This window comes from Canis lupus, chromosome 4, assembly GCF_003254725.2.
Source record: "Canis lupus dingo isolate Sandy chromosome 4, ASM325472v2, whole genome shotgun sequence".
In the NCBI taxonomy this organism is placed as follows: Eukaryota; Metazoa; Chordata; class Mammalia; order Carnivora; family Canidae; genus Canis; species Canis lupus.
In genome coordinates this window covers 26,781,793-26,809,188 of record NC_064246.1, presented here as the reverse complement: position 1 = coordinate 26,809,188, position 27,396 = coordinate 26,781,793, and the positions used below count along the sequence as shown (strand labels likewise).

At 39.3% G+C, this 27,396-nt stretch overlaps 1 protein-coding gene across 9 annotated transcripts in view; it reads right to left on the bottom strand.

Moving 5' to 3' along the window:
* The window catches only part of LRMDA (leucine rich melanocyte differentiation associated), a 1,023,935-nt gene that overhangs the window by 203,072 nt on the left and 793,467 nt on the right, over positions 1-27,396 (bottom strand). For all 9 annotated transcript variants that reach the window (XR_007410032.1, XR_007410033.1, XM_049108827.1 and 6 more), the window contains one exon: positions 5,928-6,012. Coding sequence is in view for 6 of the 9 variants with exons in the window: in XM_049108827.1 (XP_048964784.1) it covers positions 5,928-6,012 (85 nt within the window). In the remaining 3 variants the exon portion in view is untranslated. Of the gene's footprint in view, positions 1-5,927; positions 6,013-27,396 lie in introns of those variants that run through there.

Here is a 27,396-nt window from a genome sequence, read left to right as displayed (position 1 = left end):
TGCATCTATTTTCACTGAGCCTGTGCTATTATTCTGTGTAGATTTTGTTTATAATGATCAAACCTACTTAGGTTTCATGTTCCCTGTGGGTTGACATGGCAAGATGGTATGACTATAAAAAACAGAAAAAAAAAAATTTCAAGTTGTCTGAAAGAGACAGATTGCCTCCAAATCCTCTAAGCTGAAAACAAATTGTGATGAGCAGTTTGGTTATCAAGCAGCCCCATCTTGAGCCCTCCCGAAAGTATTCTGCTCATTGGCATGCAGTTTTTCTGGGCAACATCTCCCCATCCAAAACATCTTTGTCTACATTGCCACATCTTCACATACATCCATTAATTTTCCTCTTATTCATTTCACTTTGGCTTATTTAAATAGTTGAAGCAAAACACTCTGTATTTATGGCTTCTGTGAAAATGTATTTTATGATATCTCATGGTAAAACTGTTTAAAAAATAAAAATAAAAAATGCCTGCAGTTTTTCTTTCCATCTTTTTCTTCCTGTTTGGATGGCACACATTGAGCTGCTTCATGGAGATATACAGAAAAATCAATTCCTAAGCATAAAATGCAACTCACATTAAGGAAACTGCAAACGATAACTAATTATGATGAGTTGCTATGTAAATCATTCTATGACAGTCCCAGCAATCAATTTCAAACACAAATAGACCAAGCCCTGGCTGGAGAAGAGGATGAGCACCTAACAACTGTATCAAAAACAATGGCAAGATTGCTAAGGATGGGTGGAAATAGGATGGCTACCATCTCCAAGCAAGTTTCCAAAGATTTTCTCTCAATTTGCTGCATTCTGACTTTCAGACGTCTAAAGCCCGATGCTTATTATGACCAGGTAACTATGTCATACCTTCAAGACCGTATAAGCATCAGAGAAAAAACAGTAATTCAGGGATGTTCACTGGGCTTGCAATTACTTTGCAAAATGTGCACACCAATGCACTGTAACGGGACCCCTAGTGTGTTAGCTACTGGCAATGTCAGATCACAGTATGTGTGCGTGACTGCCTGTTATCACCTGGCATCATCACCACCCTCTTCCAACCTTATTTCTGCAGCTCAGAGAAGGAACTGGAAGCTGAATTTCTAAAACGTTCCTTGGCATGTAGTTCTAGGTTAGAACAGGCCAAACTGAGACACTGGACTATGACTTGGAAATCCAGAGAGAAAGAAGAGCAGGGCACTGCCTGGGTAGTTCTAATGTTTGAAGCAGTATCAAAGTGAACTTCTTGAGGATCCCTCCCACGTGGGCACTGCAGGTAGAGAAAGTCAGTAGGAGATTCCCAGGTGTTCCTGAGATGTGCAGAAACTTTAGCAAGTTCTCGAGAATCACCAGCCTCCATGTGAGGCTGGGACTCTGGGTGGGGTCTTCCCTGACTGGACCAGCCTCTTCTTCATTCCTTACATTAAACCCCTTCATCATATGAATACATAGTGGGCCTTCTATTTTCCCTATCTGAATTCAGACTGATTTCATAGGATCTTCCTCTTTGGTTTTTCAAACTTTCTCTGTTCTTGAATTTATAGATTTGAAATTTTAAAGAAGGGAGGAAAGGAGAGTGACAGTCAATCCCTTTGACAGAAGAGGCGAGTACTATACTTCACTGCAGCCTTAGCTCAGGCTGCAGAAATCCACCCCAGCAGTGGACATTTCCAGGCCACTTCTCTGCCTGTACTTCCTTCTTCGCTCTAGTACAATGCCACAGTCAGTCTTGCATTTGCTTCATATGTCCTGTGTGAAGGACAAATATCAGAGGTGGCCTGGGAATCAAGGACACAGAACTCTGATTTTTTCTTTTCCTTGCCTCTGTCACCGAGTCACTCAGTCTCCCCTGGAAATTCTTGGTGCCTTCCTCTGTTAAATGGGAATATTAATATTTACCCTCCCTACTTTCTAGAGTTGTCTTAAGGATGATATGGTCAACTCACTAAATAGAAATGTTTTCCCTAAAAGATGCAGTGGTCTACATAAATGCAAAGTCCATTTCCAACAGTTACCAGATAAAGAGTGGCAATACTTGGCACACAGGTGTATGTCCTATGCACATATTTAAAGAAACATTTCTCCAGCGAACACTCCCAACACTCTTCTTAATGTGGATACCCATAGAGGATATAGTAAGTAGACTGCCACTAGGTAACAATTGGGGTTATTGACACGGCCCCATAGTCCCTGTACTCCAAAGACATGTTTAGACCTAGAGCAGAATTCTCAGATTTCAAGTGCACAATCATAAAACCTCATCTATACCACAGCCTGCATCTTATGGTGAGTGTAGCCCCTTCTTTGAGAGCTTCTGATACTAGTAAAATGATTCCATTAGTTGCTTCAATTCATCCTATTTTCTTCCTACCATCAAAACACCAGAGTTTGAAAACTATGACAAAAAAATTATTACCTACTTGGAAGTTATACAATGTGGCTAAATGCTTCCTGACAATGAATCAATACATATGGCCCCAACCATGATGATTTGGGTTTGTGAAACAGAGTTGAGGTCTGAGGTCCACAAGGCTGGCCTTTTCTTCCCCTATCACTCACTCCTAAAGGAAAATGGGTCTCCTTTCTCAGACACAATCAAGTTACTTCACAGAGGCATCTAAATTACTGACTTTCTTCTGGGTTTCTACCATTCATCATTTACTGAACAAATATTTATTGAGCTCCTATTAAGCAGAAGGCCCTGTGGCAGGCATTGTAGGTATAGTGGTGAGCAAATAGACACAATCTCCTCCATTGCCTTCAATAGCTTATACTGTCCAAGAAGGCACTAGACAAAAAAGCCTGAAAAAGAACACTGAGCTAATATAAATGTGGGAAGGGTGGGCAGGGATCAGAAAAGTCATCCTTACAGTGGTGATAAGCTGATACCTGAAGATGAGCAGAAGTCAGGGATGTGAAGGAGAAGAAAGATTAGAATCTGTACTCCCCCTTCAGGAAGCTTTCATTTATAAAGAGTTCGAAAACCTACATTACTAGGCTTCTTGAACACAAAGCAGAATATATAAAATTGCACAAAGGAAATAGAAACAAATATTTTAAGTACCTCGGGAAGAGGAAAAATCAATATAGAAAAAAATTCATACAAGAAGCAAAAAGTACTGTGCATTACTATCCCTACGATGCATGGATTAACTATAAATTATACACAGAAAAATAGAGTCCCTATATCCTGATCTTTATTCTGGGCCCAGATTTCCTTTGTATTTGAATCTACAGTCCTTTGGACATAAATCTTGGGTCTATCATACTCAACACTGGAAGTAACATAAAAGGACAAGTAAAGAGAAAATGGCCTGTATAGAAAAACAGCAATTTGCACGTGAACTACTGCCAGCCAGTTTATGTAGTTGTTGGTGCGGAATGAAAAGAGATTGGGAACTGGATGAATCAAAAATTATTTGCAAATAGAACTTTCACTTAAGATTTTATAGACCAAGTCTCAGACATCATGGAAGATTTCACTTGGGCAAGACCTGATGCAATTTGTCTTCACATGTGAAAGAGCCTCTCTGGATAACTGTAAGTTGCTTCCATAAAGGTGTTAACAAATGATAGCCAAATAGTTTGGTGATTTATATGATCAAAAATATAGAATAATTTAACTTAAATATGAAAAAACAAGGTGGCATTGGGGCACCTCAGTGGCTCAGGCCATTAAGCATTCAACTCTTGGTTTCAGCTTAGGTCATGATCTCATGGATCATGAGATGGAGACTGCATTGGGCTCTGCACTCAGAGAGGAGAGGCTGCAGATTTTCTCCCTCTGCCCTACTCCTCACTCATATGCACTCTTTCTTTCTTTCTTTCTTTAAAATAAATAAGTAAATCTTAAAAAAAGAAAAAAGATGGCATTCAAAAAGACATTGGTTTCATTCTGGGTGCCAAAAAAAATCAGCCTTTTCCTACTTGTTATTGTGTGATTCATGCCCAGCTAAAATAGATCAGTTTCATCTCTTTCCTACATGGATCAGCCTTATATTAATTCAACCTTAATGACTTTGTGGGCTCTGTTTATAGTGGTGTTCACATGGCCATAGGCCCAAAGACCTGCCTGTCGTTTCATGATGCTGACTTGCTTTTTTTCACTACCAGGTCCTTAGCATCAAGCAACCAGAGCATTAAATTTGTAGGCATATTTAACCAGAGCATTAAGTTTTTAGGCATATTCTTCAGTAAAATTGAGAAATCTGTGGCTGGGTCCTTTCAACAGCAATGTTCCCATTGATGCTGGGCTCTGATGTCATTAAAGGGCACTTGTTTTAACTCTAAACACCTTGAGCATTCTTCCATATTCCAAATATTACTCAATATACCCTCAAAACTTGTACTCTTAAATTCCATTTCTTTAAGGTTCATTTTTCTTATTTTATCATTATAGTAACAAATGAAATTTGTCCTATTATGGAGGATGATCATGGATCTGATCATGTCCTTCTGTTGTGAAATCTCAATTTCAGGGCTAGATCAATTTTCAGAAGTAGACTTATGGGTCTGAGCCTTCAATTCCTATGTAGTATACTCAATGAGCTACAGAGTAAAAATACCTTTATTCAATATAAGAAACCAAAAAATAAATCCATGCTAGAGTTAGTTATTTTGTTTAGATACAGTATTATTATTTACCTAGGGGAACTCTCCATCCCCCTCAAAAAAATATTCTCTAAAGGAATATGTTTGAGACTTCCATAAGGACATTCAGCAAAGGAGATCTATATATACCCCTCAAAATATAACATGTTAGCAGCTATTGGTTCTACCTGCTTTTGAGCAAAACTGATTTTCACAAAGCTGACACTTAGTGAACAAAACCATAATTGGACCAAAATATATGTAAAATGTAGAAAAGTTCTACTGTGCCCAGACATCAAAGGGGCAACACAGGTTCAAGTCATAGACACCTAGAACCCTGCATCATATTTTTGATCATTTTCTATAGAACAGAAGTGTGTCATTTGTCCAGAGCCCACATGTCATCTCAGAGTGCCAACTTCACCACTTTCTGGGTCCTCTACAGCCTTTGTTTCTACTCACCCATTCTGCAATGTAGCTAGATGACAGAGCTACGACAGTCCTTATTCAGTGTTCCCTAAATGTATGAGGGGAATTTCCTGCTTGGGGAAATGGCATTTAATGTATAGAAGGCCCTCAGACTAAGCCTGTTCATATTTACTATTGGAAGGTAGATTCACAGTTAAGGAATGTGGCTGTTGTCATAACCCATAAAATGGGGTAAATAAGTTACGCTGTATGGCCTCTCCCTGTCTTCCCCAGTTCCAACAAAGGTGATCATACAGTCCTCGGCCTGAGCAACCAGCTTAGGGTCAAGGCAATTTTGAATTATATTCCATGCAGACTCCACAGATGACAATAGGAATTTAAAGCTTTGGAAATACTGGGTAAACGAAATTAATGTTTTGAGGATCAGATAACTTAAGGAAAACTGTGCGTTGACTCTCTGCAATGTTGCTAGGCAAACTGGAATTCCTTTTAGCTGTAATGTAGAGTTTATTCATTTTGAAATTATAGATTTCAACTATTCTACTCCCCAAACAATGATACTTTTACAAATATTAGAGTTTCCCAATTCTCTCCATCACTTTTGCTGCAGGTAATGATCTACTTAGTAATTTTTAAGTACTATAATCTCTTTACTTAAAGAAAAAAAATCAAATCACAAAATTATATCATAGCATGGATTTATTTGCCTTCCCAGTAGACTGCCACTAAATTCTGTTTAATATGAGTTAAAATCGCTAGGTTTGACAGGTATGGTTTTCTCATCAAGGACTTGAAAAGCACTGTGTTCCTTCTAAAGTGCCGAGGCAGCAATAATAAGCCCAGAGCTCTGCACAGTCAAGTGTCCCTCCCTGCAACCACTAAGAGCAGTAAAAAGCCGAGTTCCTACCTCGGTGATTGGTGAGATCCCTGGAAGCAGAAGGCAGGGGTGTATAGTGGTGCTCTGGAGAGGCCGTGACGCGGTCACTGGAAGCCTGTGTAATAAAAGAAAATGTCAACATGAAGTAACACCAAACACTGAATACCTTCATTTACTAAACATGTCTCCTAGGGATCTGGGTCTGGAAGAAATATGGTCAACCAAGACTCTTCTTAGGAAGCAAGAGTTGTCTGTGCTGAGATAATATTCTGGTGAGTGTAGGGTAGCATACAAAGATTTGAGGAGCCTCGGTACAGGTGGAAGTGCTCTGAGACAAGAGAATGGTGTGTTTATTTCCTGAACTGAAAGAAGGAAGAGGAAGGGAGAGAGGATAAAGGCCAGAAACGGTATGGAATTAGATTGCTGCCACAGGCCCTCTGCCAGTACTTCCCACAGATTACATGCTCACTATGCGTAGATTGCTCTGGAAACCAGTAAGGATGCTGAGCTTTGCCCCAGGGTGGATGGGGAAAAACAGGGCTGGTTTGCATGGGCCCCAGGGCAGAGAGACACAGAGAAGCTGGGGGCTCAGCAGCCTGAAGTGAAGGATATAAACCATTGTGCACCATACAGTTGGGGTTCTGGCTGAGTTTAACAATAGCACTGAAAAACTCATCTGAAATCTGGGATATAATGGTTATCAATAAAATTTTGTCATTCTGAGACCTAAAAGAAAATGATAAGAAATGTATCTTGAAGATGATTTTTTATTGTACACAAACAGCTCTTTAACCATCAAACTGTATAGTGTGTGACCTGTATCTGTAAGTGGTGCTATCTTTCTTTCTCTCTAGCTTTACAACAATGGGGATAAGGCCGGGAAGAAAGACTATGGCTGTGGGGTCAGCTGTCCCTCAGAACTAATGACTGGTCTGTCACATTCAGAGCGTGGCTGCTTATAGCAAGAAGCATCACCACTGTAATTCTTACTGAGACTTCTGAATCAAATACTACTTTTTTTTTAATACCCAAAAAAGAACATCTGCTAGGATCAAAATCCTAAGCTTACAACCTTTCCAAGCTTCAAGAAAAAGTAAATTTCATTAATGCTACATTTTTCTTTCTGGAATAGGAAATACATTCTATGGGATATATTTGCCCTGCTAGGAGCAGGCCTTTTCTCCAAAGAGATTATCTACATTATAGGAATCAAAACTAAGTAGGAGATTAGACCTACTTGCTAGAAAAACCCTTTAAACCCCGCTTCTGACATTTGAGATGTTTGATTAAGCGGCTTTCAGTGGAGACTTAGAGAAAGAGTTCTGAATGGAGCAAAATCAGAAGCTCTGTCCCTAAGGTAGAGACAGATTTCAGGTAGCATTACTTCATTCCAGCTCCAAGGGAAATATGTGGTGTTTAAAGCTTGATCCAAGGGTATTGGGTCCAGAAAGAAAAAAGTTCAGTCACTAAGAAAAATGTTTTAAAAAGTAGACAAGACTTACTAGATACTACATCATTAGACATTTAGGATGCTGCAAGAACATAAAGAGTCAGAAATTAGATTAAATTTCAAATACTAGAGTCACCACATGTCCCTCCATTTGGCAGTCAGGGTCTCCTGCAATCCCCACATGATAAATGAGACACAGTGACAGTGTTCTAAATATGGCACCGATTCAATGCTGGAGGCAGGATATATGGGGCTAAGTAATAGGAGTTGTCCCTCCACAGATCTACCATACTTCCTTAGTAAAAGGCCATAGTTTCTCTCTCTGTCAATGTTTCTGTTCCACCTCAATGCTAAAAAGGCCTACAATTCCAGTATGAGTTTAGGTTGCTATATTGTGAGATTTCTTAGTGCGTTTAATCTCAATTTGGGCTGTTGACAATTTGATGACAGCTTTTCCTAAAATTACTGGAAGAAACTACCTTTCAGCAAATACCTCTGACTGGGCAAAACATTAGAGCTTTATAACCAAGGGTAAAATAGCTATTTACCTTTATTTCCAGTTGTAGTCAAAGCAAAAGTGGCATGGCTAGAGTTCTGTTTTGCAGTCATCATGCTATGCCTAGCGTTTAATTACTTTTCTGCTCAGTGTCCATTTATAAACTCAAGTTATGGAAAAGAATTCAGGAAAAGAACAATTTTGCAAACTGTCTTTCAGTGGCACATCTATGGCTGGATATCTAGGGAAACTACTACAAATTAAGATTCTAACCACCAGTCCTTTGACTTGGCTATTATCAAAATGAAGTCCCTGTGATCTTTTCAATTTGTTCTCTGAATATTATGCTTTTTTGGTGAATATTATGCTTATATGCACAGTTAAGAAAAGCATGATTATCATATGGAACAAGTAGTAATGTCTTAAACTTGCACACTACCTGCCCCAAAATAAATCTCCTTGGAACTCCAGTGGTGCAATAGGTCAGCGTGCGGTACATACACAACAGTGCAAGTGGAGCAAAATAAAGAACTTCTCTTGAAACTGAAGTAATGTACCCATAGTATATTGAGTATGAGATGATAGAAACATTAAGAGGAAAAACTTGAATAACGGTTTCTTTTACCTGGATTAAGAAGCTATACCTAAAATAGGAATAGGGTAATTTGGGTAAATCTGAATCTTCAGAATCACAAATCCTCTCAAATTTTTGAGTTCTTGCCAAATTTCCTAACTATCTATGGCAGAGAATTATACTTTTACATTTTACTTTTTAGATCACTCCTGTTTGAAGATATTTGCAACATCTACAATAAAATATTAGCTACCAGAATACATATATCCCTAAATAATTAAAAATACAATAGAAAAAATGGACAATGGAAATGTCAGGCAATTCAAAGAAGGAAAAACCTAAGTGGTCAGTGAAGGAAAGAGAAGACGGTCAAATTCACTAGTCTGAAGAGCAATGCATTATTAAAACAAGATACAATTTTTCCACCCGCCATATTGGCAAACTTTCAAGTCTTACATCAAGTGCTAAGGAGAAGAAAGGGAAAGAACTTTTATCTTCTTGCCAGGGGGAATGGACGCTGGTTCCACTTGCCAGTGGAAATGAATACTGGTTCAACTACTTTGGAGAATAATTTAGCAATATCTAATAAAATTGAAAATTGGTACAGCAACTCCATTTCAAATGTATATGTTATGGAAAATTTCACTCAAGTCTATAAAGTAGAACATAAAACAGTGCTTATTGCATGATTATTTGGATCAGAACAAATTGGAAGTAGTTCAAATGCCTGTCAATAAGGAAAATGGATAAATAAAATGTTGTGTATTCATATGACAGAATAATATTTGGCATTTAAGAGTAATAAACCTGATTTAGGTATCTCAACTTGAATAGGTCTAAAATTTTGACACAGTGAAAATACAAGTTGCAAAATTATAAATATGGTATGATATTTATATATATATGTAGTACTTCTACATCAAGTGTGTATGGAAACATCTAAAAATTATACAAGTTAAACACTAAACTCATGAAAATGGTTGTCTCTACCAAAAAGCAGAATAATAGGACTGGGGCTAACAGAATGGGAGGAGCCTCAATTATACATATGATTTATTTATTTTATTTAACGACAAAACGTGGAAACAAATATGTCAAAATATCAGAAAATATAAACTCTGCATGGTAGTTACATGTGTTCATTATTTTTCAACTTTTCTACATATTTGAAATTTCTCAAAATTAAATAATTAAAAAAGAAAAACAAAGATTCCTGTTTTTCTCTGATCCATAACACCCTATTCTGATGTGAACCCATAACGAGAGGAAGTTTTTTCTAGCAATTTCCCAGTACATGCACAACATGGATTAAGGCTGTTTATTGTTGGCTTTTTTTTTGCAAAGAAATATCCTCTTCTGTTTTTTCTAAGGCTGCTAAGCATAACAACAGAATGGAAGAAGCTGATAAATAATAGCAAATATGTTCACCTTTTTCACAGCAAGGTTTGAGATACTCAGGCCAGCCCAGTAAATCCTTCTGTTTAAGATTTGTCAAAGCATACTGAAGGTTTCTAACCTCTTCCCCTTCTCACAATTGGAGTGTTGCTGATAATTTTTTAAACTCACATCAATAATGATAATAGTCACTAATATACTGCATGTTGCAATTTTAATAATGCAGGGAGGCAGGCATAACTTGGGCAACCTCACTGGAAAAGAGTCAATGGAAACACAACACACTCCATAAGAGATTTGCAAAGTGAGAATTTCACTCAGTGGTTGCAGAAAACAAATGTCTTCAGATGAGTATGTAAAAATCAAGTCCCTTCCCATTGGGTGCATTCCATGGAAACCTGCATTCCAATGGATATTTCTGAACATCATGGATGCCCTGAAGGAATATGATACAGACCACAGGAGGAGCGATTTGGCAGGCTTCAAAACAAGAAGGGGGCAGCTACAAAGTTGTTTAATAGCCATAAATCTCCTACTATTTTTCACAAAATACCATCTAAGACCACATCTCCACAACTCATTCCCCATTACTCAGCTCAAGTGGAGCGCTTTGGCATGCTCACTCACCCTTAAATCATACACGGCATAAAGTGATCCCGGGTCTGGGAAATTTGTCAGCCTCCTTCAAGTAAAAGCAATCTTCACTTTTCATCACAATTCATTCCCTGAAACTGTGGTATAAAGCTGACTCTTCTAAAAACATTTATTTTCTTTCATAAGAAAAAGCATCACTCATTTAGTTATCAAGTATTTAATAAGCACCTACTATATGCCAAGCCTTGTGCTGAGAATACCAAGAAAAATAAAACGAGGGCTTTGAATTCCTGACTCATCAAAAAAAAAAAAAAGATAACCATGATTAATACTGGTTATTAAGAGTCACCAACTGGTAGCATGACCCCCATACTCTGTATTATTACAGAAAATTTTCCCTGACCTCTGTTAGGACACATGGAACAGTGATTATGTTCTTGCTTGTTTCTTATTCATACTAAGAGAAAGCTTTCAAGATTAACTATATTAGCTTTCCAAGATTAACTATACTATTAACCCTTGTACCCAACACACTGCTAGAAATATAGAAAGAAGTCAGTGCATGGTGACTGAGTGAATAAAATATTGTAATGTAAAAGATAAAACTACCTATACAATGATTATAATTCAACACAACAAAAGTATGAGCCAAATTGCCACAATCAGAGGCAAAAACTTGCCATCAACTGAAAAATTAAATTAGAAGCTAAAGAACCTGCCTGACTTCTGACCCACTTCTGGGTGAAGGCACCATCCCTTTCAGTGTGAATCAAGACAGAAAGACTTCATGACAGACGCATTGGGTTGGGAACGACAGACAGGGTTGGGAACAGAAATGGCCATAGGTTGTCAGAGCCAGAAGTCAAGAAATTGGGGGGGGGGGGTAATTAAAAAACAGTAGGGTAAGGATGAGGGTGAGTCAATAACCAAGAGATTAAGAAATATCCCAAAGGGACAAAGGGCAGAATCTGGGCAAAAGCACAGCATTGAGCTGAGTGAAGAAGCTGAAGGCTGGGGCAGGCTAAAAGTCAGAGAAGGGGTAAGGTGCCAAAGACTTCTCTGAAATAAGGAAGCCCCTTGAAAGCAACAGCATAGAACTTCCTATTGGTTCTATCTGGTATAAAGGGGTCCAGTTCTTTTTTTTTTATTTTTTTATTGGAGTTCAATTTGCCAACATATAGCATAATACCCAGTGCTCATCCCACCAAGTACCCCCCTCAGTGCCCATCACCCAGTCACCCCAACCCCCCGCCAACCTCCCTTTCCACTAAAGGGGTCCAGCATCTAAAATGGCATCAGGCTCCGAGTTATAGTTTAGAAATATCTGTGAAGGAAAGAGGAAGGGAGGGAAAAAAAAAAAAAAAAAGAACCAGGAACAGAAAAAAGGAAGGACCATGGCTTGGGCATATTGTGGGCTACTACATAAATAATGAAATCATAGAATATAGAAGATGTAAAAGCCCTTACAAATTATCTAGAGTGGTGGCTTCCAAAATATTTTTAGCAGACACTAATATAGCAGAAGGAAAAATAAAAATCTAAATATTGGACATTATGGAAATAATCATGAATTCTTATGGCAACCAAATAAAACTATAATATAAAAGAGGGAGAAATATGCCAAGATTTTTATTATATAATATTAAGTAAACATAGTAAATATTAAAGAGTGCATATGCCGTGATTTTTAACAATTATAAGATTTACAATGGGTAAAAGCAAATAGGCAAAGATTAAAGATTTTTGTTGGGGCACCTGGGTAGTTCAGTGGGTTTAAGCATCTGATTCTTGGTTTCAGCTCAAGTCATGAGCTTAGGGTCCTGAGATAGAGGGCCACATGGAGCCCCATGTTGGGGCACTATACAGAGTCTGCTTGGGATTCTCTCCCTTTCTCTCTCCCTCTGCCCGTCCTTCCTCCCTTATGCACCAGTGCTTGCTCTCTCTCTAAAATAAAAATAAATAAAATCATTAAAAATGTATTTTTGTTAATGTGATTTAGAGTGATTTGATTTTTCAACTTATTTAGTTATGTCATTGCCTCTTGCAATTTAAAATATTTAAAATTTTTTTAAAAAATTTTTATTTATTTATGATAGTCACAGAGAGAGAGAGAGAGAGAAAGGCAGAGACATAGGCAGAGGGAGAAGCAGGCTCCATGCACCAGGAGCCTGACGCGGGATTCGACCCCGGGTCTCCAGGATCACGTCCTGGGCCAAAGGCAGGTGCTAAACCGCTGCACCACCCAGGGTTCCCAAAATATTTAAAATTTTAAGATTTAAAATCCTACCTATAAATCAGGGCTGATATGAAACAATGGATTTTTCTGTCAACTACCTTTCCAATCTCTCCCATCAGAGTGAAGAGAGGTGGATGAAGAGGGAAGAATAATGGGAGGTGAGGAGGAAAGAGAAGAGGATTGGAAAGAGAGGAGGTGAAGTGTGGCACAGGAGCTAGTATTTCCCGAATGCACTCTAGGTGCTAATGGTTTTCCAGTGTATGAGGTATGTCCAATTATTTTCATTTGAATAAAGAGTAAACAGAGACATAGGATAAGTAACATGTCCAAGGATATATAGTTCTGAAGTCCACAAAGTGATTAGGAACCAAGTCAGAAGGCCAAAGCCCCCCAGCGCCCAAGTTGTTTCCTCAGTGCCACCCTCTGTCTGCATTGGGGGCCCCAAGGTTTTTGCAATCCTCCTCTCCTGACCATCACTTACCTGGCTCACACCACGTCAGCAGGGTCCTATCTGGTCATTTTTGGTAAGAACATAGACTTCAAGAGCAGAGGGGCCCAGACCCAACCTGAGAGTGAATGCCTTATAGCCTCTAACACAGGAACTTCTTGAACTGTCAAATGAGAGAGAATTTACTAAAAAAAAAAAAAGTATGGGTAATTTTAAAAGCAGAATATCCTGTCTATAAACAATCAGCTTTGTCCACAGAAACATGATGAAATAATAGTTTGCTTCTAATTATTAAAACTTTCTAAAAAAAAAAAAACTTTCTAAAAATTTAGTTTTTGTCCCATGTTCAAACATAGAACATAATCAGAATGTAAAATACATTATAACTTGCAGGTAATGAGTGTATATATAATTGTGTGTGTCCCATTTCTTGAGCACTAATTATATGTAGGCATTTACACACAGAGTTTCATTTAACTCTATCAACAACCTTAAGATATAAGTACTATTATTATTATTATTTTATAGGTTAAGCAATTAAATTTAGGGAGATTATATAATCGCCCAAGAGTACCCAGCTATTATGTGGGCAATTTGGAATTCTGGCCAACACTACTTGATTCCATAACTTGAATCCCAAAACTGTACAATGAACTTGAAGTTTGAAGGTATCTGAAAAAAAAAAAAAAAAAAAAAAAAACCCACCCTGGATTTGGTATGTATACACTAAGGCAGATAATATATATAATATATATTTGTAGCAACAGATGATTCAATTCATGTTAATATGCAACATTAATTATGTGGCCTGGCATATAAATAAAACCATTAAGTCATTTATTAATAACTAATTGACTATGCAATGTAGATACAGAAGTGTTTCAGATCTCCTAGGCCATTCAGAGTTGAAATAACCAGCAGGTCTGGAGTCAACCTGGACCAGCTCACAAAAACCACAGTTAAATTTTTAGGAATCTTGTGTTGACATAGTCTTTATTTAAAATTGGATTGCTTAAAAAAAATTGAATTGTATACACTTATAATTGGACAAATTGTAGGAAAAGGTAATATATACCACAGCTCAACACTTCCTGCTTTATAAAATTTTCCTGTTATTTATGTTCTTTACAATATTTATGTCTACTACATCTCTCCAGTGGAAATTCTATATAATGATGCGTTACTTCACATCTCTTTCCACCTGTTTAGGGATGTCGCTTTGGTAGTGTGACACTGTCATGGTGGGAGTATTTATAGAAGAAGTTGCCAAATGCTACAAATTAGGAATTGACTTACTATTTTATTGATTTCCTGAACTTAAGAAAGTGATAAAAAAAAAGTTAATGATGCAGATTAAAAGAATACTGTGCCTGTGGTCAATACATTGTAAGTAGGATAAATATGGGAGGAAACAGTCTTCCAATATTCAAACCCTGTTACCCAGTTAAGACATTGCTCAGGTCATTGACAAATGAGGGAAGTTCTGACATGTTCAGTAAGAAGAGAAAATAGTTTATGTTTCATATCAGAACTACACTTGTTCATCTACTACAACCTTAGATTGGCTATGGACATGAGAGTTTGGCTAAAATAATTTTTAAAAAAGTATTCTATAAGAATCAACTGGCTGCATGGAATTTATAATAAAAGGCATTATATATTCAATTTTTACACGTAAATTGCATGTTACTCATCGTTTATAAACATCAAAATTATAGTAAACTATGTTTAAACACATAAACATAAACATACATACTTTTTTTTTTTTTTCCCTAGAGACCTGGTTGTTTAAACTTTACCATCACACCACTACATATAAGGCTTATTAAATAACATCCACAATATGTTTGGGGCTATGTAGAACAAGGCTATTTTATGGCCTAGGAATGGAAGGATAGTAAGAAAAAAGCTAATTAAGCTTCAAGGATTCTGTCCTTGACTTATTTACAACTTGGATATCTTCTACTTCTCTGTTTTCTATGCTCAGATGCCTTCCTGACCAAGATTTAGCGCTAGGCTCCATCTGGCTGTATAACCTTGGGCAATTTACTTAAACTCTTTAAGCCACTTTCTTGGACTGTAAAATGGTAATAACAATAGTCACGTTATTATGACAGAAGGATAACGATGATAGTTTAAAATAGCTAACACATATCCGTGCTTACTTTGTATCTGGGACTACGTTAAACACTTTCCACATATTAATTTATTCAATCTTCACAGCATTCCCATGAGACAGCCATAACCCCTACTCCTATGTTAAAACTAAGGCCCAGAGAAACTGAGTAATTTGACCAAGTCTCACTTAGTCTCGTGGGCTACTGGTATGTGGCAGAGCAGGGACACAAGTCCAGGCAGGATTGCCTCCCATAGCCACTTTCATAACCATTCTGAGGTTCTACGGCCTCTCTTCCCAGTAAAGCTAAGACACAAAGACCTTAGCATTGCTCATTAAACATTAGCTATAATTTATTTTTACTTCATTCTAACTTTGTGTAACCTGTGCTTTTGTGTATCTTACCTCTTTAAGTAGATTTAAGTTTCTTGAGAGGTAGGGCTAATGTTTCTTGACCTCTCCTGCTATTGGTAGTAACTATGACAGGGACGCCCTCATCGTTTGTAACCGAATATTTATTACATGAATAGACTCTACCCCTCGCTTGTTAGGCAGAAAAGCACTACTAAGATTCCTTCTGAGGGCAAAAAATAGTGAGATCTTTATAGCCTTATTATAATCTTGAGTCCATCCATAGATTCACTGCATTATTGCGATGGTCTAAACCAGCATTAGTAAGTAGCTACATATGGCATTTCTCATCTGTGTTTGTAGAGTTGTCTTAGAAATAATATTATGTCATGGTAGTCCTACAGGCTTGATTTATTTTGGCTTAAAAGAAGGAACTTGCCTCATGTGTCTCTCTTCCTCTCACAGAGTTTTTTATTCTCGAGGGCTGTGGGTCAAGTTCTGTCCTTGGAACCAAAGTAGTTTTCCAAAATGAGGTGGAGCCAGCTCTGTCAAGCTAGGCCAGATCTGCTGTCAGTGCCTTTCCCAAATACATCAGACCCTCTGCTTGTAAAAATAAATTGATACCAATGCAAGAAATTTATTAGGAGATGACAGCCCAGTTCATAATGGAAATATGGAGAAAACATCATCCTTCAAAACTGACAGTTTATCCATCATGCCTCAGATTCCTGAGATAGAAACAGACACTGTCACATACAATCCACTGAGGACACGTTGTCTTGGATTTCCTTATGACAGGAAACTCTGAAATAATCCAGAAGAAGGGAAGGACTTGTACTGCCCTTAATGTGCTCAGCCATAAATTTTTAGCATTAGTAGAAGAAACATGTGGCCAAGGAAATGAATGATGGGGGAAATCAGAAGGCCCGGAATTCTCGAACGGCCCCTTCTTTCTCTCTCGGGGGTGATGAACTGGGACAGGGGTCAGGGAGGGTGACCCCACCGCTGTGAGGGACATCAATATTCTGTTATGTGTAAGCAGAGCCAACAGGTGGCAGGGCACCGCTGCGGACACACCACAGTTGGCTCTGCTTGAGGTTTGGGGGACCAGGTCACCTTGCCCCGCTGACTTTCCAAATGTGGTTATTTTGCTTAGCTTGTTATTTGTATTGATAAACTTGAGACACTTTAGGAGAGCCATTTTAATTAGGAATAAATGCAAGGATATTTGTGGGGATCACAAGAGGCCTGATCTTTGCAGGCTTAATGAGGTGACCTACACAACCCCATATGAAATAATTGTGTATTGTATTAAAAGCTGCTTTGGAAAATATAATCGTGGTAGTAAATTGGAATGAAATGAACATGGTCTTAGAGGGAAAAAAATATTCACTGCCAATTTTATGGGGCCTTAAAATATTTATGTTCTAAACTTGCATTCTTTGGAGATTTGCTGAGTGCTGCTAGAACGAGGAAACTTTTTTAATGAGATACATGCATATTTTTTAAATTTACAGATCTTTTTAGCAAAAATAGGAAGTCATAAATGCGAAACGGAAACCTAAACAAGGCAAGTACAGCCTTAACGGCCTTATATTTTTAATTCATTCTTTATATCAGAAAAAAAACAAAAGCATGGGAAATTTCATTTAAATGTGAATTACACACAAGCAATCTTTATTTGCTGTTTGTGTCTATCTGATTGAACACTGGCATGAATGTGACACACCAGACAAACTCGAGCTTTCATGCGTTTGTTATATTACGCGGATATGAATGGGGTATGTGAGTTCTTGGGTTAAACACAAAGTCAAATACAGGGATTTGATCCACTCCCTGACATAAATCCCCAAGAACAACAGTGAAATAAATTACCTGTTGATCGAGTCCTTATTCACCGGTAACCGTGTTTGACAAAACACAAAGTGAGTCTGTAATTCTTAGGCTCTGAATTCTTCTTTAAACCGCTCATCCTCTGAAAGAGGCAAATGAACTTCTAATTGTTCCCATTTGTTTCAGCCAATCTTCCCGATTCCCTGTTTCCAGCAAGCCCTAAAAGTGTTGACTTTCCATGTCCAAATTCAATATATCTGTGTTTCCTTTTGCTTTCTATCTAAGTGCATGCCAGCATGACTTCACATTCATCCAGGGTTTATTTCAATATTAGTGGAAAACAAGCCATTTTTCAGTTTAATGAATAGCATCAGTGTCTGCCTTTTAACCAAAAATGTGACCTTACACTTGATGGATCTCACCAGAAGGCACATTTTCAAATTATTTTTCTATTGGAGGTTATGACTATCGCTTCCCAAATTACTGCGGCAGCGGCGAGGGTAAGCCTGCATCACACAGCAGCTTAGACAAACAGGACTCAGACCGAACAAAATGGTAGTTTCATTTATGAAACAAGAAAAGGGGAATAGAAAAGAAAGCCTGAACCATGTGGGAAGGAAGAAAAAAAAAAAAAAAAAAAAGACCTCCTCTGAGCTTTACGGAACAGGAGAAAAGAGCCATATAAAGCAGTTGAGAGTCCCATACTTTTTTGTTACTACCATTTTTGTTTCCGAATCATTCCAAATTGGGAAGGTGAAGGCTGAGCATTACTGATTCAAAAAACCTCCAAGAGGACATCTGATATTTCTTCCTTATTAAGGATGATGGAGTGTAATTGATGTGCCTGGTTCCTGGCCAATTCCAACTTTTTGAGAATGCCGCTTAATGTGCGGACATTATTTTTGGACTACTGAACGCCAGAAAATAATGAGCTGGCATTCAGCTTTGGTGAATAAGACCCTGAATTTTCATCTAAAAGCAGTTTTGAGTTATTGCTGTAGATAAGGTGTAACTGTGCAAGGGAATTTTATCCATGTTTCTCCCATGAATCATAAATGAGGAAAAAAATTACAGTCTAAATTGCACTTAAAAGGAATAAAGTCTTTTCATGTCATACATGATTTATCAAAATGATCTCATTTTAAGGGTACTGTGGTGTATCTTGATTAATCACATTAGGAAGCGTGATGAATGGCCTCTTTAATGGTAACACAGGATTTATTGGCAACATCCCGACTTGAACCAGAAGGGTAAGAAGTAAAATATACAATAGATAGCTAATGCAGATAGGGTGTCAGTAATGCTCTGACTTGTTTTAAAATTATACTGGGAGCCTCAGTGTCAGGAGATTCGGAAACCGCCGGGTGGTGGAGACCATACAAGTTTTGCACAGGAACCTGGGGACAACTGCTTGCTGACGTGGCGTAACCCTTCCCTAACCTGTTGTGGTGCAAGTAAAATCACGCTGCTGGACCATCAAAAGGAGGCATCTGTGAAATCTGAACAAACCACGGAAATTCCTAGTAGGAAGAGGGGCACACTGCTTTTAGAGATCAGCACTCCTATCCCTTTTGCCCTATTTCAATATCCTCTTCACATTTCGCTTTAATATCCTAAATGCCTTTTTTTTTAAGCCTGCTCAAGTCTGCTCCCACTAATTTCCTCTAAGGCTGACAGATCAGAGGCTTTCCTCGAACTGTTCCTTTTAGAGCTGAGGAGGCCTCGTGGTAATCCTGCTGCTTGTCTGCAATTAACCCTTCCAGTTGCCACATTATTAACACCACCACCCACAGGCAGAGGAAGCCCCGACCCACTGGACACTGGCTCCTGACTGAAGCTTCAAAGGTGCCAATCACACCCTAGTCAGAAAGGTGCCTGCTGTCAGCATCAGAGGTTTCCATCCTCTCCTCCCCGCTGATCAAACATTCCTCCTCAGAAGATTAATTCAGAGTCTCCGCCCATTTCCTCTCATATCCTCCTTCCCTTTCTGGTTTGCCCAAAGATCCATCTTTGCTTCGAAAAGGGAAGCCACGGATAATAGAAGCCCTTTCAAAACAAAAGCTGGGCAAAGGCAAATTTAAGTCCCAGCTGTTATCAACTTTTTTTTTTTTTTTTTTTACTCATTTAAACACCTTAAGGCAGTGAGGATTAGGGCCTGGCCTGAAATGCCATTCTTTGATCAAAGACCCCAAGACTTTACACAAACATAATCACAAGGCAATGGATGCTTCTCTGAAGGCTGAATTGATTTGTTTGACTGCAGAGCCTGGGATGGGTAGGAAAGCTACACACTTATTTTCCCAGCGTATGTATCACGAGGCTAAGTGACTTAGAAATTATATTTTTTCTTCTTATGTCTTAATTGAAACAAAGTCATTTGCAGATTCAGACCCAGCTGTGGAGAGAGGCCGGGGAGAGAAGAGAAGGGGCCCAAGCTGGTGTTGGCTGTGGCCTTGCTCTATCCCAGGGCAGGGAGGAGAGGTGACAGCAGCTCTGGGTCTCTGTCGTAGAGCAAAAGTGACTTCACTGTACTTACATTAGCCAAGTCCACTGAAATCCTCCACACTCACCTAGTAACTGTAGGTACCCATCCCTGCTATTAAAGCGGTTGTAGCAAAAGGACCCAGCAGGACCATCCCTCAGGGCCAGTGAGCAGCGCCATGTGACCCATTCCGGGGGGCCCCTCACCATCCATCGCCATCTTTCAGGACCAGATGCCAGAACTAACTCACAGTAAAATCTTCCAAAAAGGCTATGAGATGGCTGTATAACAGTCTCATATAAATCATGCCTTGATAGGCTTTAAACTTGTCATATGTTCCTGGAAGGGGATAATTTGGAAGTTGCATAATAAAGAAAATATTTAATGTCAAGGTTGAAGGGACAATTGGATATTGAAATGCTTTAATATTCAAGCATATGAAGATGTTTTTATAAAGAGATGGTTAACCAGATTATTGTTTGGGGGTTTCTTTGTTTTTTTTTTTTCTCTTTTCAGGAGGTGGGGCTATTTTGTTATTCCCACTACAGAGTGGCTATCAGAAAATGAAATTAAAGCCCTACATGACTAGGAATTCTTAACTGTTATGACTATGACGATATTGGGGCAACTGACTGCATTTCCAGAGTAGGTTGTAGAATCTCCCTAATTGGACAGTTCGGGGAGAGAACACTACTTTTTTGGTTGTAAGTGATGAAATTTGATTTAAAGTCCTCTAGGAAGATATGTGGGAAAGGAGGGTCCTAATGAGCCCAAGGATACAGAGTTTCATAAATGGTTGGATCCATGAACCCAAACTTATCATCAGAACTTCCTATTACTTCTATTTATACTCCTGCTTCCCAGCTTCAGTTTCTCCATGTGATGACTTCTCAGGACCTCCAGATCCATAACCTACCATCTTCAAAGCAACAGAAAAAGCTTCTGTTTCCTGAAAGTTCCAAGCCAATTCTGGGAATCTGTGGCCTGGCTTGAGTTGCACACCCACCCCTGAATCAATCTTTGTGTCCAGGAGAAGGAACAGTCTGCTAGATGGAGACTGGATCACATGCCCAGTCCTAGTGCTGGGATAGTGACTGGTCTCACCAGAGCTCTATAGATTAAAGGTGGAGGGGTGGGGTGACTCCCCACAGGTAAATCCATTTTAGAATATAATGTAATGGACACCAACAAGACTGAAAAACAAAATTCCCCGTCAAAAGTACACAACACCCTATATAAATCTTTAGGAGTCCCTTGCTGTGTGTTAGACATTCAAAAAATCTCATCATCTCTGGGCAAAAATGAACATGTTATTCAATAGCCCACCCTGAGTCCTCACCAACATCAACAATAGGTCTCCACATGCAGAAAAGCTTCCCCACAGGGCCTCCCAAACATCATGTATTTTAAACTTTTCAGGCTCTCAGTTGGCACCAAATAGCCTTAATGTGCAGTTATTATTTTTTTTTTTAACAAGCTTGGGTATCCCACGGAAGATTAAAAACAGCAACAGCAGTCTAAAGTGAGCAGCATGTGGGGAGGGCCGAGGGGAGCTGCTGGGAGTCACAGTACAACATGGAAAAAGGAGACCAAGAATACAGACTGAGAATTGGACCACCAGATATCACAGCAGACTTCTGCAACAACGGTCACCCAACCCCCCCCCACCTCCTCACATAAACTCAGTTTAACATTTTCTGCATAAGCCAAGAATTACAGAGTACATTTAATTACTAATTCACACTTAGTAGCACTGGTCACTGGGATGAGATATTACTCCTCTTTTATCTACATGCCGAAGAGATCCTACCACCAGAGAACATGTGACCAGTGTGAAAGAGTAGCACAGGTAAGTGCTATGGGAACCTTCTAAGACGTTTTTATCCTGATCTCCATGAACTTTGAATCTCTGGGAAAATAAATGCTAATGTACATCTTTCATTTTCCAAAGGTGTTTCCCTGCCACTGTGTTACTCAGTCTCGTTTTACCTCTTTTTAAAAGAGATATTAAGGATGCTGACCCTGAATGTGTCCAAGAATCCAGGTTCATTGCTATCTTAGTAGATGAGGATATAATGTTCTGAGTGGCTCAGGTGATTCCCTGAAGATCTGTGCCATGTGAGAGCTAGGAGGTAAAACTGGGACACTTGCAGACTTAGGACTGGCTACTACATTTGAGTTTTATATCCCCCTGAAGATCCAAGGAAAGCAGGCAAGATTCTCTGGAACTCAAAGATACTTGTTATGGTGACCAAAGGACACAGTAGGATACATTCTAATGAAGTGCTAGGCTTACCAAAACTCTTCTGGGCTAGAGCTCCCATGATCTAAGTGTCCACAACAGGATAGCTAAGATTTGGAAAAAAAAAATGCCACTCAGATGCTGGCATTTGGGATACTGAAAGCTCTGTCATGTGGGTACATGTGTGCATATGCCTGTGTGTTCACTGTAGAGAAGAGGAAATGGATTAAAAAAAAAGACTTCAAGTTCCAAACACAGACTGGCTTTGTAAAGTTAACATTAATCCTCAGTTTGTGAACCTTTCAAGATCAGGACTTTATTTTGCCCTATCTTCTCTCAAGTAGCAAAAAATATGCCTGTTTATTCTGGACATCCAAGCGTCTCATTACTCTCTATCTAAATACATGACCTCTACCTGGTTAAATATTAATTTTCATAATATGAATGCTTTTATATTACAAAATACAATTGATACAGTACAACGGAGTTAAAAAGTAGTAGAAAATGGTTTGATGTGTGAAAAGTAATTTGATAAATAACCCCCAAACATCATTCACAGAACCATTCACAAAAAAGTCCTTTTTTATTTGTTTGAGACGGTCAATAATCGTTGACATCAAAAGTCTCATTCATTTAAAAATATATGGTAAAACTATTACCTTGAGAGATTCTGGATCTAAATATGTTGGAGAGTAGTACTATGTGAAAAGTGACCAAATAGCATAATCAGTAAGTCTTACATCCTATACAATAGTTGTAATCATCCTCGTGGCCTTATTCTCTCTGCGGCCAAAGAAACATTCAAAGTGGACTCACAGCTTCATTTCCTAAAGAAACACCACCACATGCCCCTAAATCTTGCCCTTTGACTCTTTGAACACATTGTAGTCCAGCAAGATTCAGTTATGACCAAAGTAGACATGAATCTACCCCTAGGAGTAAAACCCATTCTGAGTATATTTAACACTTAGGACAGTCTAACTACCAAACATTAAGAATGAAAGGAAGAGGGGTGCCTGGGTGGCTCAGTGCTGAGCATCTGCCTTTGGCTCAGGTCATGATCCCAGGGTCCTGAGATTGAGTCCCACATCAGAGTCCCCACAGGGAGCCTGCTTCTCCCTCTGCCTATGTCTCTGCCTATCTCTGTCTCTCATGAATAAATAAATAAAATCTTAAAAAAAAAAAAAAAGAAAGAGGGAAGAGTGGAAAGAAAAGAAAGGAAAATTAGAAAAGAAAGGGAAAAAAAGAAATTTGATTTTTTTTTTCTCATATGAGAAATCCATTCAACCATTTTCCACCATTTTTTGGACTGTATTCCATGTAATCAACTAAATTTTACACCTCTTTAGACACATATGTTCTTCTAGCCCTCTTCTCCCATTCATGATTCCTCGATTCTGAAGGATAAACAAGGCTACAGAAACCCAAGTCTGCCTTCCCCAGCTCCTGTGCCTATCCTGCCACTGCACATTTGTAACCGGTTTACAGAAAGGTTAGTGACACTCTAGTAAGAAAGACAACAAAGACATGCAACCTGCATGGTTGCAAAGGGCCCAGAGCAAATGAACTCTAAAAAGATTCATGGAGAATGTGGGCCTGTAGTTTGGTCAGCATGAAGCAAACTTCACTATATTTCTAAAATCAACTCCACTTCCCCTTATCCAGCCCCCACCCCATTTCAGAGAATTACTGTAGCTTGCAATCCACTAAGGTATTAGAGAGGGCTCAATTCCTGGCAAAGTCCTACCCAAAGTGACCATCTTTATTTATTTATTTATTTATTTATTTATTTATTTATTTATTTATTTATTTATTTATTATTTTTTTTTGTTTTGTTTTTAGTGACCATCTTTAGACCTTCTTTTTAAAAATAGAATGCGATCATGCTTCCCTCTGTTTAAAAACCATGTAATGATTTGCCTGGTTCTGGGATAAGTCAAAGGCACCATCTGTAGCAGGTCCTTTGCCCTGGCCCTTGTTCGGTCTTCCAGCCCAGCTCTCATCTTCATGCCCTCACCTCGGAGCCAGCATATGGCCTTTTCCATGCTCTTTGGGCCTGTTAGACCCCATCAGGCCAAGATCTCTGCACGGCCCAGTTTTTCTTCTTAACTTCCGCCCCCAACATTTTTGGCCTGGTTAACCTCTTACCTTTCAAAGATCAACTCATGTTTTCTATCTCAGAACGATATCCCTGGCATTACTTATATACATACTTCCAAGAACCATGTAATTTATTTTGGGGACATAGCGTAGTGTGTGATTATATCTTAGGAGTGCATTTGAGTGATTCCCCTTCTACTAGACCCTTCACTCCTTGAGGGCAGTGTTCCACACTTCCTAAAAGTCTGGCTCATAGTAGCTTCTCAATAAATACTTGTCAAATGGTGAAATAAATTAATGTAACACACTGAACCACCAGCATTCCTCAGCCCCAAGAGTTGAAGGTAATGATAAGCACACATCTTCCCAGACTAAGTCGCCTACTGTATCCCCTCTGAGGTGGTCTTCATCCCCCTAAACAGAGCTCCTCAATGCAGAAAACGTGGCACCCACAGCCCCTTCTCTGTTGCCGGGAGCTGCCTACACACATGCTCATTTCAACCTCAGCCTGGTCCCCGTATGTAAAAGGGCTTTAAGTTGCAAGGAACACTGAATGCCAAGAGGAGCCATCCAAAGGCAGTTCAGCACAAACAAAGGAAACCCTCCTTCCTATACTTCAGGCTGGTCTACGAATGGGAAATACAAAACACAAGCCCACCATCTACAAGAGGCCCTGAAGCAGCGTCAGCCTGGGATTTGAGGTTGAGCAGGATGGAGCCAGGCCCTGGGCGTCCGAGATAGCTCCAGCTTTGCTCAGCTTCCCTTTTGTTATGCTCGTCTTTCTCAATTCATGTTTTCTCCCCCCTTTTCCCCAATAAATGAGTAATAAAAAATTTAATCCCAGAAAGACGCAGCTTGACCCCAAGCTTGCGGGTGAGCATCCAGATTTCGATTGTTCTGTCCCTCCAGGGCCTGAGGGGAAGGGCTGGGAAGGCCGGAGCAAGCTGCCCAGGGGTCCCCCTGGGCTGTCAGGAGAAGAGGAAACTGCGCTGCAGTGCAGCCGTCTTGTCACAGGGCTTTGTGGGCAGAAGGGGGTGCTCTCGTGTAACCTATTTAGGATGCAAATGAAGTGCCTCCATGCTGCAGATTAAAGCCGCTGCCTGGCAGGTCCTCAGCAGTACTAAATGTTGGATTTCTGCTTGTCACTGCTCACCACAGGTCATTAATAGAACTCAGAATGGTGTTACTCGATGTGAACGTTAAAAAAACTGATCATCAAAAAAAAAGGAGGAGTGGCAATCCCACTCTGAGGGAATTCAACTCACCCAGCTCTAAGGAGACTTATTTATTCAAGACCTCGGTTGTTCAACAATTTTATTAGCTTTGGATTAACAACTATTTACTGCAGGCTTACGGCCCAGTAAGTGACAGAGAGATAGAGACAGAGAAGGCCGGCAGAAAGGAAGAAGGGGAAGGAGAGAAGGAAGGAAGCAAGGAGAGAGAGAGAGAGAGAGTGTGTGTGTGTGTGTGTGTGTGTGTGTACAGTAAGAAGGAAGGAAGAGAGTCAGTGACTCCAAACTAAAAGGTTTTAGAGATGGGACTATGGGAAGTGAGCGCTGGAGGGATGCCTCCCTTCCTCTTGGTTGAACTTCCCTAGAAGTGGGAAAAAAGAATCAGATCAAAACCTCCAGCTTCACAGCACCAAGCCAGCTGGTACTTATGCCTTATTTTCTGACCAAATCAGGTGCTCATTCTGCCAAGTGAGTTTTCCTTTTTCCCTTTACTTCAGCCAATTCCTGTTTTCTTCAACTGGAGCTCCCCAAGACTCATCAAAAACACGATTTAATTACATCTCCAAAAAAAAAAAAAAAAAAGGGAGGAGTGTAAACATGACTCCTTTTTATCTCCTGATACATCTGGACAAGTAGACAATGTGCTAAAACAAAATAAATCTGCCCTGACAGTCACATCAAAGAGTTCAGAGGGGCTTGCAGCTACTTAAAGCACAGGAATGCTGTTGCTAAGCATCGGCCTACAACTTATCAGTCCCTGGAAGAAATGCTTTTTTTCTTTCTTTCAGGGGAGATGAGGAAAGTTAGAGACTGGGAACCAGACTGCAAGAGGAGATTGGGGATTTTCGGGGATTTTGAAGCTTAAAATGAATTGCGTGAAGGAAAGGGGTTTTGTTGTGTGGTGTTTTCCTTTTGACACGCTGTCTATATTTTTATAAAGGTAGTATGTAGAAACCTTCTGTAAAAGGGTTATTTAGGACTCAAAGAAATAGGTGATCGCACAAAAACACTTCTATACAAATTTGTGCCATATCTCATTGCCATGGGTTTCTCGGTTCTGAGAAGAGCCTAATGCTAGCTCAGGGGTGTGAGGAAATATCTCAGATTCACGAAAGTCAAGAGTGAAAAATCCTTAAGTCATCATCATAATAAATCACCCAACATTACAAACCACAAACATTTTTTTTCTAAAAGGCAGGAAATGGAGCGTCTACACCCACAAACACGACAAGAAAGAAAACAGAAACTCCCCGAAAGAAAGCAAGTGTGAACTGCCACGTACAATGAAATAAATCTAGCCAGATGACCCCACATCCTCATACAGACTCACAAATCGAGTTTTCATAGTAAAACACAAAATGGAACTGACCCTGAAATCTGGCCAACGCCTTCAGCCTTTCCTCCCCATCACCCCCCGGGAAGATACTGAAACAGATGCTGTGAAATTCAGTCTGATTTTCATCCCATATGCTGGTTCTCAAGAGGGAGCAACAGGGAGATTTTCCTCTTCCCATGAACACATCCTCAGGTGGGAAACTTTGCCCCATGTCTTCCCTCCAGCAAGGCTACTAAATTTAGTTCTTCTGGGAAATAGGAAGTGAAGATGAAATGGCATTGCCAAGAGGTATGTCCAATGAGGACCTGAGAAACATTCTGGAAAAAAAAGAAAAAGAGGAACAAAGAAAAAAAGAAAAAAAAAAAAGAGCCAGTTCAAAATAACCCACCAGTTCTCAATATGCACCAGACACTGCCAGAGAGCTTTGGCCTTTGCAACAGAGAGGCTAAAAATATGTGGATCCATTATCCTGGCCTAGGAAAGCCAGGGGCATTTTAAGTAAACACTCGCTATTTTCCTTCCTTGGATCAAAGGAAACAAATTCCGTAGCTACTATGATCTCCACGCAGGATAACTATCAACACCATGAACAATTACCAAGTCTGTGATATTGC